At 45.5% G+C, this 23,199-nt stretch overlaps 1 protein-coding gene across 6 annotated transcripts in view; it reads right to left on the reverse strand.

Annotated features, from left to right (window-relative positions):
• The window catches only part of AP3B2 (adaptor related protein complex 3 subunit beta 2), a 332,461-nt gene that overhangs the window by 170,914 nt on the left and 138,348 nt on the right, over positions 1–23,199 (reverse strand). For all 6 annotated transcript variants that reach the window (XM_069222320.1, XM_069222318.1, XM_069222319.1 and 3 more), the window contains exons 7-9: positions 9,388–9,570; positions 6,106–6,282; positions 1,602–1,699 (exon numbers count right to left, since the gene is read on the reverse strand). In XM_069222320.1, coding sequence (XP_069078421.1) covers positions 1,602–1,699; positions 6,106–6,282; positions 9,388–9,570 — 458 coding nt within the window. The remainder of the gene's footprint in view (positions 1–1,601; positions 1,700–6,105; positions 6,283–9,387; positions 9,571–23,199) is intronic.

The raw sequence follows: 23,199 nt of genomic DNA on the forward strand, positions 1-23,199 counted from the left end.
GTATGTTTTTACAGATCCTGCGTGCATACATGGAAATGGCCTGCTGCTTAGTTTTTTTCTTTTTACACTTAGTATTCTGTAATCTCATGGTGTTCTGGTTATGGGTGTGCCGAGAACCACTACAGGTGGTGAGTTGGTCCACAAGGTCAGCAAGGGTGCTGGTTATCATGGTTTTGTAAATGGTAAACCTCGGTTTTTGAAGATGTTGTGGTCTGGCGAGCGGAGCCAATGGAACTCCATCAGGACGGGGACAATGTGATCAATCATATTTCGTCTGACCCTGATGTGTAGAATACTTTTAAGGTGCGTCTGTGTTTAGTCCAAGAGGGCATGGAGCAGGGCAGCATTACCACCGTCCAGATGTTGTTGTATGAAGTTCCTGAACAGCAGTTCTGAAGTTGCTTTCTGGAAAAAATGGTTTCAGTTTCTTTAGACAAGAGAGCTGGTACCAAGCCGTCTTTTTTTTTTTGGCAAGGTGTTCCTTGAGGGTAAGATTGGCATCCAAGGTGAATACAACTGACCTGACATTCAGTGAAAGTTGAAGTTCAAAGCCACCAAAGTTTATGTAAATGGGCCATGTCTGTACTATTTCTTGCTTGCTGCTCTTGGCAGTAACGGGAATTCTGTATTGGTTGGACTGACCTTCAGTAGGTGCTGGAAATCCAAGTCTGGATGAGGTGCAGCCAGTGTTCGAAGTGTTCTATATGTAGAGTACAGGAGATTTTCAAGAAGAGTTGGCGTATTAGTGAATCTTGCTGTTAAAAGCGAGTAAAACACCAAGCAGCTCCATGTAGAGTTTGAAGATGACAGAGATAATAAGCAGGTAACTCTGGGTGGATTGTTTGTCTTCCCACCATATGCATTATGATGCCAAAGGAAATCACAGCATGAGCAGGAAGCAGCAGCGGGACTCACTTGAGTTGGACATGCTCCTGGGTAAATGAGACCCACCTGCCACTGCAGACCATAGTCGGTGACGGAGTCGTGTTTGCAGTCAAGGTGAGCTTACTTGCAGCTGTAAACATGCTGCCACCACCCACATTCATTGATGGACTACACATATTGTTTACAGTCTGTAATGACCTACTGTGCCTGCGAGAAGTCAGTGGGTGGTCCCATATTCTACATTGTTCTACAGAGTGAATATTTTGAAGTACATTTTCCACAATTTTAAACTGTAAATTCAATATATGCATTTGAGCAACAACAAGTCTAACATCTGATTGGAATCCAGGCAACACGGAAAGTGCCTCTTCCTCCTCCCATATACATCAAGAAACCTTGACACCACCAAGGAAGGAAGAAAAAGAAGAAGGAATAAAACAAGGCAAGGAAGCTAAGAGACAAAAACAACAACCACTATAGGAAAATAACACAAAACGAAGTTAAAATATAAAGAAAGGTAGAAAGAGGAAGAAAGCTGAACAGGTAAAGAAAAGAAGACGAAAAGGGAAAAGAGCAAAAGCAAATGCAAACAACAGAGAATATAGAGGAAAAAAGAAACAAGAGGGTGTTGAGACAACATGGGCCAGAAGAACAAAGCAGTACAAGAGTACAATAATGGCAAGGCAGCAGCTAGAGGAAGTACAGTCCTCTCAGACCTGTGGCTCCTAAGAAGACGCACCAGCGCCTTGGCAATCACGCCAACCTCCGCTTTAGGTGCCAGATGGAAGTAGAGCTGAGCTACGGCCATCACCACCTGCCGAGAGAAAGAAAGAGAGAGGAATATACGTTTAATAGAAGCAGGTATGGGCTAAACATTCAGATGATCTCCAGTTTCCACCCTTAGTGCTTCCAGTAAGCTGAAACCTCTTTGGCTTCCTATTATGCGCACAACATTAAGCACCTGTATAACATTACTGTTAGTGTTTATTTAAGGGAAAATCCTAACAACTAAATTAACTCATACTTTACTATTCCTCTTCGTAAGTTAGCAAGGATATTGAAAAGGTTATTTCGAATGCTGCAGAAATGTATGTGTAAGCTGTGGGGCAGATAGTTGAATCCAGGTGGAACTTACTCACTCTTTTAGTCTTTGAGACTGAAGTATTGCACATGAACTCCTCTATGGAAAAAAGAAAGCTCGCCTTTTGAAAATTCCCTCCAGTGGGAAAGACTCCAAAAGATCATGACTGAAGGGCCCGTCGCCAGCCTTTGTGACATTGCAGCAAGCTCCTCTGTGGTCACTGGACACTTGCATAGAGTTTGTCTACAGAGAGCTCTACTTCCTGTTGTGTCAAAGGTGCTTGAACAGGAGCAGTGGGAAGGCACAAACAAATGGCAACCAGATCCGGTCACTTGGCTGGATGTGTGAGTCAAGCCATTCACAGCAGAACATAAAGTACCCATCCCCCACCGTATCCTTACCTCCAGAACTCATGAGGAAGTCACAAGTGTGGTTTACAGAGAGCAAAGGTGCAGGAATAGTCCCCCACAAGGTCTTAAAATGTGGACCTCACACATTCAAAATAGAAGCAATGCCTCCCACAAGTAGAAGACAGCTAAGATACAGCAGCCACAAACAAATAAAACCCTTATACAGCAAAAATATGAGCTGACATAATGCAAAAGAGAAGAACCGCCATGTGTGGCACAGATGAAGAGGACCTAGACCAGGTGCAGACCTGAACAGAGTGACAGAACTTGTTCACTGTGCCCTCTGAAGTAACAGAAAGAGGTCTAGATAAAGGCCACAATAGAGGACAAGCCTGCATGCAGTCCCAAGAAACAGGCTTGAAAACAGCATTATTAACATCACTTAGAGTAGAGCAACCAAATTCTGCACAAGCTAATGATCTGAGTCAAAAAATCTCTCAATATAAAAATGCCAAGTATGAAAGGAGATATGGCCAAGAAGGGCCGAACACCAGAACATCTACTTGCTGCCGCACTGTCCTCCAGAGCTTTTACTGGTAGTGCCTTAAATTAGAATGTCGGCCTCTTAAACCATTTCCCTTTTGCTTTCTGTTGTCAGACTTCATATGATGTACGACTATTTAGAGGTTAGTGATATACAATGGTCTCAGATGTGTTGGTTTTGAGATAGCAAGGTGCCACAATAGCCTCAGCTTCTCAGATAGAACTGGTAATACAAGTGACAAGCAAATCTTGGAGTGGGGACTCTTGCTTTCTTTATATGTTACACTCAGTGTTGCTACCTTCTTTGTCACTTTATTAATTTGCGATGTTTGAGAACTGCTGATTCTACGGACCACTGCACTAAAGTTTGATGTGGTCTTGACAGGGGCCGTATTCGGGTTGAATTACAGATTCTGACATCTGGACCAGTCTTCAATTACCAGTGTTGTGTAGCCATTTTAGTTATAGCTCCATGCACATTATTTTAACATTCTAGGCCTGGCGCTGTGCACTTTAACCTAGATACATTTTATTCGGCTTTGCTTTATTATAGTTACAGTAGCCACTTTTACGGTCTTGTTTTATTTTCTCTCTATCTGACTGTTTTTGCCTAGGCCAGCACTCTGTTCTCAAACTAGACATTCTTGCTCACTCTGTGCTTCTTCCAAGGCTGCAGCAAGATAGGTTGCCGGTGAACGTGGTATATGTTTAGTCTCTGACATTCAAAGAAAATACACATCCTTACGTAGGGACATTTTCTTAGAACATCAGCTGTTTTATTATAAAAACACTTCCTTGTCCCTTACACATTAGAGAGATTCCAGCCAGAGAACCACGACTGTATGGTGATTGCCGAATGCTTCACTACAGCTATTTGCAGACTTCAGGCCTTTGCTCAGGTATTCCCAGTGGAATCTGAAGGGCAGAATTAGAGCTTAACACGCTGTGCTCTATCGTAGCTTAGTAGGAATTAGTCTGTTGACTCTAGTGACAATATTGTAGCATTATTTTTATGTTTTACTCTCCTTGTCACAATTTTAATCCTGTCATGCTGTATCGCCCTGGTTATTGCAGTCCACTCTTTGCTATCAAAGATGCAGTCGCTTTATTAAAGCATTATTGAAATATATACTGCCTCTGTTTGTCATTGTGTTTCTGAGACTTATGTAACTGAGAGAAACAGATAAGACCTGAGTGACCACGGCTTCCCTGAGAAACCTTTTATGTCATGCGCTCAGCTGCCCAATCACCCCTGCCCTTGGGTAGAGGTGAGGCACTGCTAAGTTAGCCGGAGCAGAACCCAGATTGGAGCGACAGGTGTCACCTGTAGTGGGTGAGACTCAGTCTCCTATACCTTAGGCGATTCTGCCACTCGAAATCCAGTAATCTCATTTGAATAATGAGAGCTTACGTGACACTAGGACAACCCGTGCCTAATTTCTGACATGACCTAATTGATTGCTCACTCAGAAGTTCTAGTTTCCTAGCCTCTCTCCATTGCAAATAAATTCAATATATCTCCATGGCTTCTGCGACTCTACTCATCACCTTTTCGGATTCTTCACCAATGATGAGTCAACTCTTCAATGTACAACTCAAACACTGCTTGAAAGGAAGTGGTATCTAATTCAACAGGTCTAACAAGAATTTCAGGACACTCTTTTTGTTGGGATACTTTTGGTGTTCTTTTGCAGATACATACTTCCCAGTACTTTATTGCTTTGTTGCCCAAGCCACCTTACCAAAAGTGAACTAAAGGTACCTCATGGCAGGGCTGTGTGACTTGTTCAAGTGGTCAGCTTGTTACACACTGAACGGGTAGAATGTCTCCTTAATTTTCCAGAATAGCAGTATGAAACACATGCCTTTGGGCCTGAACAAAATCCTTGAATTCAGGAAAATCATGTTTTATTAAAAGCAATGAAACCTGCCAAGAATATTCCTGATCCACTGCATCTTCAGTGCAATGCCCATATTTCCTAACTCTTCTCTCATGGTAGAACTCAAAGGCTATTAACCCTAAAGTCTACATTCTGAAGGAAATTACTCTGAATTAGAGTTTTCAGTGCTTGCTGGACTACTCGGGGTACTCCCATTACTCCAAGGCATTGCCTTTCTGCAAACCTCTTTACAGTAGCTCTATATTTGAATACAACTGGCTACCAATCTACTCATTTCCCAACACTCCTCAGACCTAAATCATTGCAACTTTACCATCATCTTGGTGATTCTCTCTGTAGCAAAGAAAAGGGCAGCAGGCTAGCAGAATGAGGAGGTTGTGGGCTGGATCAGTCACAGACTCCGAATTAATAGAGCCTCATTTTGAGATAGCAAGAGTGGATGTTACAGCTAATTATTCTTCCTTAAAGCTCCATCTTTTCTCTTATCCTCATGGAGAAGATGTCAGAGTTTACAAACTCAGATGTCCTATGTTTATAGCCTTCTGCTGGACCATAAAAGACTTTAATACATATCTCAATAGATTCTGCTATTTTTTTTTATAACCACATTTTATTTATTTCTTTGTAGAACACCAAACAAAATAGACAAACAAACCAAGCACGCAGTGCAGTCACATTGACAAACATCAATAGGAAATTAAAACATAGTACATCAATGGTGAAGAATGTTATAGAAAGACCAGCACTTCCCCAGATCTTTCTGTGATTATGCAGGCAGCTTGTGCTTCGTAGATTGGTTGCTCTAATTTAGCACACCTGAACTCCACTATTGTTACAGGAATTGTCTGTATTTTCCGTGACTCCGGATAAGTAAATAAATCAAATAAAAATCTCAAGGTATCTGATAGGCAATGGAAATAAATTAAGAACCTTACCATAATGTTGAATAAAAAGAATGCTATAGTTCAACAAAAAATGTAAAAGCAATGTAGTTTAAAAAGAAAGTAAACATAAGTGTATTCAGAACACCATAGGCTTACAGAAGATATGAAAACAGTATTGTGAAGTGAAAAAATAAGCAGAAAAGCAATAATACTAAGAAGGATGACAAATAGGGCTCTGGGTTATTATAAGCTCTCCATTCTCAAGAAATGCTGAAAGTTTCATATCTAGTAATATGACAAGAACCTTAAACATTTAACATGTGCATGAGGTGTTTGCAATTGTTTTCTGCCAGGGTTAATATCAAATCTTGTCTCTTCTAATCCATCTTTTTCAGAACTAACTGTGTTAACCTAATCATCTCCTCTCTCAAAAGGATATGTACAATTACAAAGGGCCTCACCGCAGCATTTCTACTCTGGAGAAGGGGCTTAGTGTTGCGCAGCAGCAACCTATGGTCAGGATCCATCACGTAAGGTGCTTGCTTCACAGTCGAGGAATTCTCGGCTTTCCCATCCTTGGTGTCTTCATCGTCTGAGCCATAAAAGGTTTTCTCTGGGTTCTCTTCCAAAAGGGATTCCTGCAAAATGAGCCAATCCAAGATGAGGAAGGAAATGAGCAACCTAAGGAGACTACATGTTAATAAATCTCAAGACAGAGGCAAGAGAAGAGAAAGAACAAGAAAGTATTATGATCCAAGTAAGACAGTGCAGAAACAGTGTGTGTGTGTGTGTTTGTGAGTGATTGTGCGTGACAGAGAATGAGAGAGTGAGAGTAAAAGAGAGACAGAGCGAGAGAGAGAGATAGTGAGCGAGAGATCCAGTGCTGGTATGTGTGACACTACTGAAATTCACACTTGTAGAACATTAGTAGAGATCTTCGAGATGGGAAAGTCAGGGATACTGGAAATTAGGACGGCAGTACATTGGAGGTGCTGTGAGTAAGGTTGCAGGACTTGGATATTCAGTTATACTTCAGCAGGTCTGAAGAGAATTGGCAGGACTATGTTCATGGAATCATCATGCTGCAGTAGGAAGGCATGTTGCAGTTTAGGATGGAGGTCATAAAACACACAGTCTGTGGGATCACCCTCCTGGGGTATTAATGGATTCTGCTATTTACAGTGAACCGTGACAGAGTTCTGTGGGAGCCCCTACTAAAGGGCTAGTTAGACTTACTGCAGGCCAGGAATGAATTACATTGGGTGCTGTGCTGTAATATTTAAGAAATAGCACATTGACAGAGCTTTGTCAGAGTCCCATCAAAGCAAAGCACAATGATCAAGACTTTAACGGAGTACATGATATGACAGCACATCTGAAACTATCAAACATAAGCAATAATAGTCAGCACTGGCAAAGAGATCAAGATTGTCTAAGCCCCTCTAAATGTGACTGTTCAACATAATCTCTCTGCAGGTACATTCATACCTAAAACTATGCTTTCCAGAGTTAGATGAGCCTTCTTGACAAACTTCTGTCTATTGCTTCATCAAAACAATTTATTTGTGTGCAACTGTGGTTATTTTACAATGGTAAATGAATGACAAAGCAGCAGAAACTGCTTTGTGATTCTTGCCCAAGTTCTCTCCCTTAACACAGTGTTGGCCTGCCTCCTACAGCTTCACCTTTCATGTGGTTGCTCACTGGAGGTTTGTGCCACTTCCACATTCCCTCTCTAGAGCAGCTTTGGAGTCCTATTGCGTACAAGAAGGGGAGAGAGTAGCAACACAGAATGTTACTGCTTATACGAATATCCAGACACCAACAGCCTGCCTACTTTCCCATCTACTTTCTACCACATTATCCTACTTTTCACATATAATGGCCCTTTCTTTACTCTCACCTTGTGCATCTCTTTTACAAATGAAAACAGCATTAATGTATCCTTCTCCAGCTAATTCTGAAACCACTACCCAAAGGATATGAACAGTGCATAATACCACCTCTTTGTATCTGCCGCTTATGGCTCCCAAATAAGCACCACTCTATTGCTCTCAATGTACTAGACACCCAGCTGCAACATTCAATGAATTTAAGACCCAGATACATGTAATATCTGGGGGAGATTTAAATCTCACAACCCATCTTCCACAGTGTAACACATAATTTACAAAAGAAATGCAGGATTTTGCACCTGGCTGCACTTAATCTTAGTTTAGATTTTTTGCTCAATCTGCTTCCCATGTTTTTCTCTTTCCTATGTGGTGTGGACCTGATGGCACACCTTAGTGTCATCTTTTCATAGACATACTTTCTATAAAACGTCCTGTTCCTCTGCAGCGCCACTTGTGGAGACACCAAAGAATCAGTGTCCAAGGATTGACTGACTCTGGTCTTGGAACCCCATTAGTACTCTTCTCTTTCAGAATGAAGTCAGGTCTCCTGCATTAACTGCTGTCCATCATTTAGATAGTGCCTAACCCAGTTTTAGAGTAGAGATCCAATTCCAAGGCTGCTTAAAGTTTCTATGTGGTCCAGTATCAAATGTTTGATGGAAAGTAGCTTGCATCTGTTGCTTTTCTATTTGTTCTATTTTCAATGCTATGCTCTAGATCCTTTCCACAAAAAGAAAATCCCATCATATCACATTAACCTCCAGTGTAGGCCAGAACAAAATGTAGTATCTGCCGTCTAATGTCCAAGGACTTCCATCTGGGCTCCCCATTCTGGAAAAACATTTGAGTACATCAAGGAGGCTGAGCGTTCGAAGGAGCAGACGAATATTCCAAATTTAAAACCCCATCAGTTCTGAAACAATCACTTACTGGAACAGGATTCATTTTATGGACTACTCTTATTAGGACAAAACCAAGCCTCTTCTCCTTCACAAACCATTTGAAGAACACATTCATTTATATTTGTTTAAACAAAATATCTCCCTGCATTGTACAATGCATTTGCTTCTTCATATCTCTCAGCTTGTCTCTGTTTCAGCAATATTTCTATTGAATAAGCAACATGTTCTTATCTCTCTTTCTTATATTTAACCCACACTGACACCTTTTAGGCACAGAAGCATTGTGAAAAATGAAAATAAATACATTAAGTAAAGTACGGCTGCCTAGAGTGACTTTCACATTGGCAAACCATGCTGGTCAACATACTGGTTTTACCATGATTCACCACTGTGTGTTTTAGACACTTTATTTCAGTAACTCTCCCAAAATGTGTATGTAGAGTGAGTTGGTACTGCAGAAAAAGTTGCTTTAAAAAATTGCGGTGTGCAGGGAATTTCCAGAGAGTGTTGGTGTTGATGCGCTCAATCTTTCTCAAACCTAATTCGATTATGTACTGAAAAATAACTGGATAGAAGAAACTCTATCCAGGTAGCCCCTAAGGTCAGGACCCATCATGTAGTGTACTTGTGTCACAGTTGAGGCTGTCACAGCTTTGCATCCTTGGAGTCCTCATCATCAGACCCACAGAATGTTTTTTCAGGGTTTTCTTCCAAAAGAGATTCCTGCACTGTACTGCAGTGTCCATTGACTAATGGAGTTATGTATGATGATGAACAACGCTCAAAATGTCTGAAAGAAGTGCTTTACAAAACATCTAAACCCACCCTCTCCTGACGTCTGTGCCAACGCCTTCAGGATGGTTTTAGTCTTCAACTTCTCACATCAGACGGCCTGGAGATATGAGCCCCTGAAACTCCCTGAATAGTCTGCAGAGTCACTACTCACGTTCTGGTTGGGGTTGAGGAACTGTGTGCGAGCATAGCGGGTCAGCATGTTGATGATCACCACCTGCCCCCACTCCTCCACGTCAATGAGCAGGTTACACAGCTTCCGATAGTTCTTGTGGATCAGGTCGATGCGCTCCGGACAAACCTCTTCAAATGCCATCACAACACTTCCTGCCACTAGCTGGAAGTAAGAGGGAGACAGAAGTATTGGGGAGTGAGACAACCGGAGGAGCAAGGATCACGAAGAGGATATACCAAGAAAAACAGAAAAAGCAGAACAGAACACAACGAGTGGGGACTGAGGGAGATTAAGGTAAGTAATGGATAGCCATCCAAAAGTGGCAGGCAACACCATGAGCAGGTGGAAAAGGGAAGAAATGAAAAACTTGATAAATACAATAAGCAGTGAAATAATTGCGGCAGGTTAAGGTGATTAATTTGGGAGAGTGGTGGGATAAGGATGAACAGGAAGAGACAATAATAAAAAGGAATCAGAAATAAAGGAAGAAAGAAGAATCAATATGAGGAAGGCCAGAGTGATAAAGAGGAATCAAAGGAAAGTCGTTGGATAAATAGGGAAAAGTGAATTACGAACAATGAGTACGGCGATTCAGGAGCTGAAATGAGAGAAAAAAACTAAAAGAAGGGGAGAAGAAAGAGGAGACTACAGGTTAGAAGGATAAAATGAAGGACAGCGAAATATGGAAGGGGGAATATGGAGTTAAGATTGTGTTGGACGGAAATGTAATAGCCTGAATAAAAACAGAGGTAAAAAATTAACAAAGCAGAACAATGTAAAACAAAGAGTGAAATCTAAGAAGGGAAGGAAATATGATATAATGAAAGGCAGGGAATGTAGAGCAAGAGAGTGACAAGACACTGTGGAGGTAGGCAAATACAAAAAGTGAGAAAAGGCAAATGAGAGAAATAAGTAACAAAAATACATGTAGTGTGAATCAAAGTGAAAGATCAAGATAAGAGAGAAAATCACATAATGGAAAGGAATAATGGAATGGGTACAGAAGAAAAATAATGGAAGTGACCACAGAAGGTCAAGAGAAGAAAAAGACTGAGGCTGAGGACACAACAAAAAGAAGCATCATACATTCAACCCAAAAGCACCTGATAATCTTCTGCAAAGTTTGTTGCTTTACTGCTCACTATCTTTCACAATCAACTCCTTTTTCCAGATTTATATCTGCATTTTACTTTCTGGATGCATATTCTTGTCAATTTAAATAGTATTTGAGGAAATGATGTAGACTTCCCCTCACATTGCTTCCATTGGTCCGGACTGGGCACAATTTCAGTATTGCGGTGGTAGGTGCGAAGGAAAGTGGATCTTTCAAATTAATTTCAGCTACTGAATAATGCATCTTTCTTGAAGGCAACTGCTCTGGGCAAAATCCATTAAAGGCCACCACCTGCTCCTATCAGCATCTCACGTCACCACTCAAGTGTTCAGCGTCTGTTTCATGCCCAATGGCAGTCCAAAATAACTACCAGAGTGCTTTTTGACCATTTCTATAGTTCTGAAGAACCTTGGAACTGAATTGCTAAGAACAGGGACTATCTGTAACTCACTCAGATAGGCATTTAGGAGAAGTGATCACAAACACCACTGAAATGCTAAGGGTAACTGGAGATATGTTAAAGGTTCCCAATCTGCAGCCTTCATGACACAGAAGTGGCCTAGAAAGGCCACTTTCTTTGGCTTCTGTGAGAGAGGAAAGGATCAGAGAATCATATATCGTTATACAGTGTGTATGGATCAGGGTTTTTGTTGCAGTACCCCCCACACTTTTTACCTGGTATTTGATGCAACTTTGACTGAAGTGTACTGGGTCCCTGTCAACCAGGTCCCAAATGCCAGTATTCTTTCTCCCTAAGCTGTACAACTGTTTCCACAATTGGCAAATCCTTTAGCACCCTCTGTAAGTACCTAGGGCCTGAGGTGCTAAAGAGGTTCTCTGAGGGCTGCAGCGCGAATTGAGCCACCCTAAGGGACCCCTCACCAAGCACATGACAGGCTGCTATTGCAGGCTGTGTGTCCTGGTGCCGACAAAAGTGAAAAGACAACATGGCACTGTTGAAAATGGCCTTTCAGGAGGTCACCCCCAAACCTTTTGCCTTCCTCCTCTTTTTTTCTGACCTCATTTTTGCTGGCTTTAGGACTCTGGACACTTTACTACTGCTAATCAGTGCTTAAGTGCATGTGCTCTCTCCCTAAAAACATGGTAACATTGTCTCATGCCCAATTGACATATTTAAGTTACTTGTAAGTCCCTAGCAAAGTGCACTACATGTGCCCAAGGCATGTAAATTAAATGCTACTAGTGGGCCTGCAGCACTGACTATGCCATCCACATAAGTAGCCCTTAACCATGTCTCAGGCCTGCCATTGCAAGGCTTGTGTGCACAGTTTCACTGCATTGGCTTGGCATTTGAAAGTACTTGCCAAGCCTTATACTCCCCTTTTTCAATAAATAAGTCAGCCCTAAGGTAGGCCCTAGGTAACCCATAGGGCAGGGTGCTATGTAGGTAAAAGGCAGTGTAAGGAAATGCCTCCTTGGCATGGTTGCCCCCTGACTTTTTGCCTTTGCTGATGCTATGTTTACAATTGAAAGTGTGCTGAGGCCTGCTAACCAGGCCCCAGCACCAGTGTTCTTTCCCTAACCTGTACTTTTGTATCCACAATTGGCAGACCCTGGCATCCAGATAAGTCCCTTGTAACTGGTACTTCTAGTACCAAGGGCCCTGATGCCAAGGAAGGTCTCTAAGGGATGCAGCATGTCTTATGCCACCCTGGAGACCTCTCACTCAGCACAGACACACCGCTTGCCAGCTTGTGTGTGCTAGTGAGGACAAAACGAGTAAGTCGACATGGCACTCCCCTCAGGGTGCCATGCCAGCCTCTCACTGCCTATGCAGTATAGGTAAGACACCCCTCTAGCAGGCCTTACAGCCCTAAGGCAGGGTGCACTATACCATAGGTGAGGGTACCAGTGCATGAGCATGGTACCCCTACAGTGTCTAAACAAAACCTTAGACATTGTAAGTGCAGGGTAGCCATAAGAGTATATGGTCTGGGAGTCTGTCAAACACGAACTCCACAGCACCATAATGGCTACACTGAAAACTGGGAAGTTTGGTATCAAACTTCTCAGCACAATAAATGCACACTGATGCCAGTGTACATTTTATTGTAAAATACACCACAGAGGGCACCTTAGAGGTGCCCCCTGAAACTTAACCGACTATCTGTGTAGGCTGACTAGTTCTAGCAGCCTGCCACAAACCGAGACATGTTGCTGGCCCCATGGGGAGAGTGCCTTTGTCACTCTGAGGCCAGTAACAAAGCCTGCACTGGGTGGAGATGCTAACACCTCTCCCAGGCAGGAATTGTCACACCTGGCGGTGAGCCTCAAAGGCTCACCTCCTTTGTGCCAACCCAGCAGGACACTCCAGCTAGTGGAGTTGCCCGCCCCCTCCGGCCAGGCCCCACTTTTGGCGGCAAGGCCGGAGAAAATAATGAGAATAACAAGGAGGAGTCACTGGCCAGTCAGGACAGCCCCTAAGGTGTCCTGAGCTGAGGTGACTCTAACTTTTAGAAATCCTCCATCTTGCAGATGGAGGATTCCCCCAATAGGGTTAGGATTGTGACCCCCTCCCCTTGGGAGGAGGCACAAAGAGGGTGTACCCACCCTCAGGGCTAGTAGCCATTGGCTACTAACCCCCCAGACCTAAACACGCCCTTAAATTTAGTATTTAAGGGCTACCCTGAACCCTAGAAGATTAGATTCCTGCAACTACAAGAAGAAGGACTGCCTAGCTGAAACCCCTGCAGCGGAAGACCAGAAGACGACAACTGCCTTGGCTCCAGAAACTCACCGGCCTGTCTCCTGCCTTCCAAAGATCCTGCTCCAGCGACGCCTTCCAAAGGGACCAGCGACCTCGACATCCTCTGAGGACTGCCCCTGCTTCGAAAAGACAAGAAACTCCCGAGGACAGCGGACCTGCTCCAAGAAAAGCTGCAACTTTGTTTCCAGCAGCTTTAAAGGACCCTGCAAGCTCCCCGCAAGAAGCGTGAGACTTGCAACACTGCACCCGGCGACCCCGACTCGGCTGGTGGCGATCCAACACCTCAGGAGGGACCCCAGGACTACTCTGATACTGTGAGTACCAAAACCTGTCCCCCCTGAGCCCCCACAGCGCCGCCTGCAGAGGGAATCCCGAGGCTTCCCCTGACCGCGACTCTTTGAATCTAAAGTCCCGACGCCTGGGAGAGACCCTGCACCCGCAGCCCCCAGGACCTGAAGGACCGGACTTTCACTGGAGAAGCGACCCCCAGGAGTCCCTCTCCCTTGCCCAAGTGGAGGTTTCCCCGAGGAACCCCCCCCTTGCCTGCCTGCAGCGCTGAAGAGATCCCGAGATCTCTCATAGACTAACATTGCGAACCCGACGCTTGTTTCTACACTGCACCCGGCCGCCCCCGCGCCGCTGAGGGTGAAATTTCTGTGTGGACTTGTGTCCCCCCCGGTGCCCTACAAAACCCCCCTGGTCTGCCCTCCGAAGACGCGGGTACTTACCTGCAAGCAGACCGGAACCGGGGCACCCCCTTCTCTCCATTCTAGCCTATGTGTTTTGGGCACCACTTTGAACTCTGCACCTGACCGGCCCTGAGCTGCTGGTGTGGTGACTTTGGGGTTGCTCTGAACCCCCAACGGTGGGCTACCTTGGACCAAGAACTGAACCCTGTAAGTGTCTTACTTACCTGGTAAAACTAACAAATACTTACCTCCCCTAGGAACTGTGAAAATTGCACTAAGTGTCCACTTTTAAAACAGCTATTTGTGAATAACTTGAAAAGTATACATGCAATTTTGATGATTTGAAGTTCCTAAAGTACTTACCTGCAATACCTTTCGAATGAGCTATTACATGTAGAATTTGAACCTGTGGTTCTTAAAATAAACTAAGAAAAGATATTTTTCTATATAAAAACCTATTGGCTGGATTTGTCTCTGAGTGTGTGTACCTCATTTATTGTCTATGTGTATGTACAACAAATGCTTAACACTACTCCTTGGATAAGCCTACTGCTCGACCACACTACCACAAAATAGAGCATTAGTATTATCTATTTTTACCACTATTTTACCTCTAAGGGGAACCCTTGGACTCTGTGCATGCTATTCCTTACTTTGAAATAGCACATACAGAGCCAACTTCCTACATTGGTGGATCAGCGGTGGGGTACAAGACTTTGCATTTGCTGGACTACTCAGCCAATACCTGATCACACGACAAATTCCAAAATTGTCATTAGAAATTGATTTTTGCAATTTGAAAAGTTTTCTAAATTCTTAAAAGACCTGCTAGGGCCTTGTGTTAGATCCTGTTTAGCATTTCTTTTAGAGTTTAAAAGTCTGTTAAAAGTTTGAATTAGATTCTAGAATCAGTTTTAGTTTCTTAAAAAGTATTCCAACTTTTAGAAGCATAATGTCTAGCACAGATGTGAATGTGGTGGAACTCGACACCACACCTTACCTCCATCTACAGATGAGAGAGCTAAGGTCACTCTGTAAACTAAAGAAAATAACAATGGGCCCCAAACCTACCAAAATACAGCTCCAGGAGCTTTTGGCAGAGTTTGAAAAGGCCAACCCCTCTGAGGGTGGCAACTCAGAGGAAGAGGATAGTGACTTGGAGGACAATTCCCCCCTACCAGTCCTATCTAGGGAGAACAGGGTCCCTCAAACCCTGACTCCAAAAATAATAGTCAGAGATGCTGGTTCCCTCACAGGAGAGACCAACACCTCTGAAATCACTGAGGATAACCCCAGTGAAGAGGACATCCAGTTAGCCAGGATGGCCAAAAGATTGGCTTTGGAAAGACAGATCCTAGCCATAGAGAGGGAAAGACAAGAGATGGGCCTAGGACCCATCAATGGTGGCAGCAACTTAAATAGGGTCAGAGATTCTCCTGACATGTTGAAAATCCCTAAAGGGATTGTAACTAAATATGAAGATGGTGATGACATCACCAAATGGTTCACAGCTTTTGAGAGGGCTTGTGTAACCAGAAAAGTGAACAGATCTCACTGGGGTGCTCTCCTTTGGGAAATGTTCACAGGAAAGTGTAGGGATAGACTCCTCACACTCTCTGGACAAGATGCAGAATCTTATGACCTCATGAAGGGTACCCTGATTGAGGGCTTTGGATTCTCCACTGAGGAGTACAGGATTAGGTTCAGGGGGGCTCAAAAATCCTCGAGCCAGACCTGGGTTGACTTTGTTGACTACTCAGTGAAAACACTAGATGGTTGGATTCAAGGCAGTGGTGTAAGTAATTATGATGGGCTGTACAATTTATTTGTGAAGGAACACCTGTTAAGTAATTGTTTCAATGATAAACTGCATCAGCATCTGGTAGACCTAGGACCAATTTCTCCCCAAGAATTGGGAAAGAAGGCGGACCATTGGGTCAAGACAAGGGTGTCCAAGACTTCAACAGGGGGTGACCAAAAGAAAGGGGTCACAAAGACTCCCCAGCAGAAGGGTGATGAGACAACCAAAACTAAAAATAGTAAAGAGTCTTCTACAGGCCCCCAAAAACCTGCACAGGAGGGTGGGCCCAGAGCCTCTTCACAAAACAATGGGTACAAGGGTAAAAACTTTGATCCCAAAAAGGCCTGGTGTCATAGCTGTAAACAGCATGGACACCAAACTGGAGACAAGGCCTGTCCCAAGAAAGGTTCCACTCCAAACTCCCATCCAGGTAACACTGGTATGGCTAGTCTCCAAGTGGGATCAACAGTGTGCCCAGAGCAAATCAGGGTCCACACTGAAGCTACTCTAGTTTCTGAGGGTGGGGTGGATTTAGCCACACTAGCTGTCTGGCCGCCTAACATGCAAAAATACAGACAGCAACTCTTAATTAATGGGACTAGAATAGAGGGCCTGAGGGATACAGGTGCCAGTGTCACCATGGTGACAGAGAAACTGGTTTCCCCTGGCCAATACCTGACTGGAAAAACTTACACAGTCACCAACGCTGACAATCAGAGAAAAGTACATCCCATGGCAATGGTTACTTTAGAATGGGGAGGGGTCAATGGCCTGAAACAGGTGGTGGTCTCCTCAAATATCCCAGTGGACTGTCTGCTTGGAAATGACCTGGAGTCCTCAGCATGGGCTGAGGTAGAGCTAAAAACCCATGCAGCAATGCTGGGTATCCCTGAACTGGTGTGTGTGAAAACGAGAGCACAATGCAAGGCACAGGGTGAAAAAGTAGAGCTGGAGTCTGGAAAAATGGCCCAGCCTACCAGGAGAACAGGAAAGTCAGTTGGGAAACCAACTGCAACACAGCAAAAGAAAGGGAACCTCTCTTCTCAGGAAGAAGTTCTGCCCTCTGAGGGAACTGAGCCTTTGGAGCTTGAACCTTATCAGGTTGAGCTCTTAGGCCCAGGGGGACCCTCAAGGGAAGAGCTGTGTAAGGGACAAGAAACCTGTCCCTCTCTTGAAGGCCTTAGGCAGCAAGCTGCTGAAGAGTCCAAAGGCAAGAAAAATGGAACACATAGGGTCTATTGGGAAGATGGGCTCCTGTACACTGAGGCCAGAGACCCCAAACCTGGTGCCACTAGGAGAGTGGTAGTGCCTCAGCTGTTCAGAGAGTTCATCCTAACATTGGCCCATGACATTCCCCTTGCTGGACATTTGGGACAAACCAAGACGTGGGAGAGGTTAGTCAACCACTTCTACTGGCCCAATATGTCCAACATGGTTAAGGAGTTTTGCCTCTCCTGCCCCACCTGTCAAGCCAGTGGTAAGACAGGTGGGCATCCAAAGGCCCCCCTCATTCCACTTCCAGTGGTGGGGGTGCCCTTTGAAAGAGTGGGTGTGGACATAGTTGGTCCACTGGAACCTCCCACAGCCTCAGGAAATATGTATATCCTGGTAGTAGTGGATCATGCTACCAGGTATCCTGAAGCTATTCCCCTTAGGTCGACTACTGCCCCTGCAGTAGCCAAGGCCCTCATTGGTATCTTTACCAGGGTGGGTTTCCCTAAGGAGGTGGTGTCTGACAGAGGTACCAACTTCATGTCAGCATACCTAAAGCACATGTGGAATGAGTGTGGAGTGACTTATAAATTCACTACACCTTACCATCCACAAACTAATGGCTTAGTTGAGAGATTCAACAAGACATTAAAAGGCATGATCATGGGGCTCCCAGAAAAACTCAAAAGGAGATGGGATGTCCTCCTGCCATGTCTGCTTTTCGCTTACAGGGAGGTACCACAGAAGGGAGTAGGGTTCTCACCCTTTGAACTTCTGTTTGGTCATCCTGTAAGGGGACCACTTGCCCTTGTTAAAGAAGGCTGGGAGAGACCTCTCCATGAGCCTAAACAGGACATAGTGGACTATGTACTTGGCCTTCGCTCTAGAATGGCAGAGTACATGGAAAAGGCAACCAAAAACCTTGAGGCCAGCCAACAGCTCCAGAAGTTTTGGTATGACCAAAAGGCTGCACTGGTTGAGTTCCAACCAGGGCAGAAAGTCTGGGTTCTGGAGCCTGTGGCTCCCAGGGCACTCCAGGACAAATGGAGTGGCCCTTACCCAGTACTAGAGAGGAAGAGTCAGGTCACCTACTTGGTGGACCTGGGCACAAGCAGGAGCCCCAAAAGGGTGATCCATGTAAACCGCCTTAAGCTCTTCCACGACAGGGCTGATGTCAATCTGTTGATGGTAACAGATGAGGATCAGGAGGCCGAGAGTGAACCTCTCCCTGATCTTCTGTCATCAGACCCAAAAGATGGTACAGTAGATGGAGTGATCTACTCAGACACCCTCTCTGGCCAACAGCAAGCTGATTGTAGGAGAGTCCTACAACAGTTTCCTGAACTCTTCTCCTTAACCCCTGGTCAGACACACCTGTGTACCCATGATGTGGACACAGGAGACAGCATGCCTGTCAAGAACAAAATCTTTAGACAGTCTGACCATGTTAAGGAAAGCATCAAGGTGGAAGTCCACAAGATGCTGGAATTGGGAGTCATTGAGCGCTCTGACAGCCCCTGGGCTAGCCCAGTGGTCTTAGTCCCCAAACCTCACACCACAGATGGAAAGAAAGAGATGAGGTTTTGTGTGGACTACAGAGGGCTCAATTCTGTCACCAAGACAGATGCTCATCCAATTCCAAGAGCTGATGAGCTCATTGATAAATTAGGTGCTGCCAAATTCCTAAGTACCTTTGACTTGACAGCAGGGTACTGGCAAATAAAAATGGCACCTGGAGCAAAAGAAAAGACAGCATTCTCCACACCTGATGGGCATTATCAGTTTACTGTTATGCCCTTTGGTTTAAAGAATGCCCCTGCCACCTTCCAAAGGTTGGTGAATCAAGTCCTTGCTGGCTTGGAGTCCTTTAGCACAGCTTATCTTGATGATATTGCTGTCTTTAGCTCCACCTGGCAGGATCACCTGGTCCACCTGAGGAAGGTTTTGAAGGCTCTGCAATCTGCAGGCCTCTCTATCAAGGCATCCAAATGCCAGATAGGGCAGGGAACTGTGGTTTATTTGGGACACCTTGTAGGTGGAGGCCAAGTTCAGCCACTCCAACCCAAGATCCAGACTATTCTGGACTGGGTAGCTCCAAAAACCCAGACTCAAGTCAGGGCATTCCTTGGCTTGACTGGGTACTACAGGAGGTTTGTGAAGGGATATGGATCCATTGTGACAGCCCTCACTGAGCTCACCTCCAAGAAAATGCCCAAGAAAGTGAACTGGACTGTGGACTGCCAACAGGCCTTTGACACCCTGAAACAGGCAATGTGCTCAGCACCAGTTCTCAAAGCTCCAGATTATTCTAAGCAGTTCATTGTGCAGACTGATGCCTCTGAACATGGGATAGGGGCAGTTTTGTCCCAAACAAATGATGATGGCCTTGACCAGCCTGTTGCTTTCATTAGCAGGAGGTTACTCCCCAGGGAGCAGCGTTGGAGTGCCATTGAGAGGGAGGCCTTTGCTGTGGTTTGGTCCCTGAAGAAGCTGAGACCATACCTCTTTGGGACTCACTTCCTAGTTCAAACCGACCACAGACCTCTCAAATGGCTGATGCAAATGAAAGGTGAAAATCCTAAACTGTTGAGGTGGTCCATCTCCCTACAGGGAATGGACTTTATAGTGGAACACAGACCTGGGACTGCCCATGCCAATGCAGATGGCCTTTCCAGGTTCTTCCACTTAGAAAATGAAGACTCTCTTGGGAAAGGTTAGTCTCATCCTCTTTCGTTTGGGGGGGGGTTGTGTAAGGAAATGCCTCCTTGGCATGGTTGCCCCCTGACTTTTTGCCTTTGCTGATGCTATGTTTACAATTGAAAGTGTGCTGAGGCCTGCTAACCAGGCCCCAGCACCAGTGTTCTTTCCCTAACCTGTACTTTTGTATCCACAATTGGCAGACCCTGGCATCCAGATAAGTCCCTTGTAACTGGTACTTCTAGTACCAAGGGCCCTGATGCCAAGGAAGGTCTCTAAGGGATGCAGCATGTCTTATGCCACCCTGGAGACCTCTCACTCAGCACAGACACACCGCTTGCCAGCTTGTGTGTGCTAGTGAGGACAAAACGAGTAAGTCGACATGGCACTCCCCTCAGGGTGCCATGCCAGCCTCTCACTGCCTATGCAGTATAGGTAAGACACCCCTCTAGCAGGCCTTACAGCCCTAAGGCAGGGTGCACTATACCATAGGTGAGGGTACCAGTGCATGAGCATGGTACCCCTACAGTGTCTAAACAAAACCTTAGACATTGTAAGTGCAGGGTAGCCATAAGAGTATATGGTCTGGGAGTCTGTCAAACACGAACTCCACAGCACCATAATGGCTACACTGAAAACTGGGAAGTTTGGTATCAAACTTCTCAGCACAATAAATGCACACTGATGCCAGTGTACATTTTATTGTAAAATACACCACAGAGGGCACCTTAGAGGTGCCCCCTGAAACTTAACCGACTATCTGTGTAGGCTGACTAGTTCTAGCAGCCTGCCACAAACCGAGACATGTTGCTGGCCCCATGGGGAGAGTGCCTTTGTCACTCTGAGGCCAGTAACAAAGCCTGCACTGGGTGGAGATGCTAACACCTCTCCCAGGCAGGAATTGTCACACCTGGCGGTGAGCCTCAAAGGCTCACCTCCTTTGTGCCAACCCAGCAGGACACTCCAGCTAGTGGAGTTGCCCGCCCCCTCCGGCCAGGCCCCACTTTTGGCGGCAAGGCCGGAGAAAATAATGAGAATAACAAGGAGGAGTCACTGGCCAGTCAGGACAGCCCCTAAGGTGTCCTGAGCTGAGGTGACTCTAACTTTTAGAAATCCTCCATCTTGCAGATGGAGGATTCCCCCAATAGGGTTAGGATTGTGACCCCCTCCCCTTGGGAGGAGGCACAAAGAGGGTGTACCCACCCTCAGGGCTAGTAGCCATTGGCTACTAACCCCCCAGACCTAAACACGCCCTTAAATTTAGTATTTAAGGGCTACCCTGAACCCTAGAAGATTAGATTCCTGCAACTACAAGAAGAAGGACTGCCTAGCTGAAACCCCTGCAGCGGAAGACCAGAAGACGACAACTGCCTTGGCTCCAGAAACTCACCGGCCTGTCTCCTGCCTTCCAAAGATCCTGCTCCAGCGACGCCTTCCAAAGGGACCAGCGACCTCGACATCCTCTGAGGACTGCCCCTGCTTCGAAAAGACAAGAAACTCCCGAGGACAGCGGACCTGCTCCAAGAAAAGCTGCAACTTTGTTTCCAGCAGCTTTAAAGGTCCCTGCAAGCTCCCCGCAAGAAGCGTGAGACTTGCAACACTGCACCCGGCGACCCCGACTCGGCTGGTGGCGATCCAACACCTCAGGAGGGACCCCAGGACTACTCTGATACTGTGAGTACCAAAACCTGTCCCCCCTGAGCCCCCACAGCGCCGCCTGCAGAGGGAATCCCGAGGCTTCCCCTGACCGCGACTCTTTGAATCTAAAGTCCCGACGCCTGGGAGAGACCCTGCACCCGCAGCCCCCAGGACCTGAAGGACCGGACTTTCACTGGAGAAGCGACCCCCAGGAGTCCCTCTCCCTTGCCCAAGTGGAGGTTTCCCCGAGGAACCCCCCCCTTGCCTGCCTGCAGCGCTGAAGAGATCCCGAGATCTCTCATAGACTAACATTGCGAACCCGACGCTTGTTTCTACACTGCACCCGGCCGCCCCCGCGCCGCTGAGGGTGAAATTTCTGTGTGGACTTGTGTCCCCCCCGGTGCCCTACAAAACCCCCCTGGTCTGCCCTCCGAAGACGCGGGTACTTACCTGCAAGCAGACCGGAACCGGGGCACCCCCTTCTCTCCATTCTAGCCTATGTGTTTTGGGCACCACTTTGAACTCTGCACCTGACCGGCCCTGAGCTGCTGGTGTGGTGACTTTGGGGTTGCTCTGAACCCCCAACGGTGGGCTACCTTGGACCAAGAACTGAACCCTGTAAGTGTCTTACTTACCTGGTAAAACTAACAAATACTTACCTCCCCTAGGAACTGTGAAAATTGCACTAAGTGTCCACTTTTAAAACAGCTATTTGTGAATAACTTGAAAAGTATACATGCAATTTTGATGATTTGAAGTTCCTAAAGTACTTACCTGCAATACCTTTCGAATGAGCTATTACATGTAGAATTTGAACCTGTGGTTCTTAAAATAAACTAAGAAAAGATATTTTTCTATATAAAAACCTATTGGCTGGATTTGTCTCTGAGTGTGTGTACCTCATTTATTGTCTATGTGTATGTACAACAAATGCTTAACACTACTCCTTGGATAAGCCTACTGCTCGACCACACTACCACAAAATAGAGCATTAGTATTATCTATTTTTACCACTATTTTACCTCTAAGGGGAACCCTTGGACTCTGTGCATGCTATTCCTTACTTTGAAATAGCACATACAGAGCCAACTTCCTACAGGCAGGATATGTACATATGTGTTTTATATGTCCTGGTAGTGTAAAACTCCTAAATTCGTTTTCCACTACTGTGAGGCCTGCTCCTTTCATAGGCTAGTATTAGGGCTACCCTCATATACTGTTTGAGTGGTAGATTCTAATAAGAAAGGGGTAACCAGGTCATATTTAGTATGGCCATAATGGTAATACAAAATCCTGCTGATTGGTGAAGCTGGAGTTTATATTACTATTTTAGAAATGCCACTTTCAGAGAGTGAGCATTTCTCTGCACTTAAAATCCATGTGTGCCTTATCGCCTGTCTCCAATCCACATCTGGCTGGGCTGGTTTACAGCTCCCTTGTGCATTTCACCCAGGCAACCACAACCAAAGGATACTCAATCACACCTGCACTCATCTGCATACTGAATGGGTCTTCCTAGGCTGGGAGGGTGGAGGGCCTGACACTTACATTTCAAAGGAGAGTGGCCTGTCTCACACAATGGACTGCCAACCCCCCTACTGGGACCCTGGCAGACACGATTGTACTGAAAGGGGACATTGTGCATTTCAAAAGCACTCTTTGAAGCCTCCCCCACTTCAAAGGCATCTTTGGGTATATAAATTGGGTCCCTGACCTCACCAACTCATTCTGGACCTGAACCTGCAACCTGTCAAGAGGAACTGCCTGGCTGCCCAAAGGACTCATCTGGAATGCTTTGCTGAGAAGGATTGCTGCCTGGCTGTTGCCCTGCTGTCCTCTGACTTTGCTCAGAAGTGCTCTCCAAGGGTTTGGATTGAGCTTGCCTCCTGTTTTCTGAAGTCTCAGGGCCAAA

The sequence above is a fragment of the Pleurodeles waltl genome, chromosome 3_1 (assembly GCF_031143425.1).
Source record: "Pleurodeles waltl isolate 20211129_DDA chromosome 3_1, aPleWal1.hap1.20221129, whole genome shotgun sequence".
Taxonomy (NCBI): Eukaryota; Metazoa; Chordata; class Amphibia; order Caudata; family Salamandridae; genus Pleurodeles; species Pleurodeles waltl.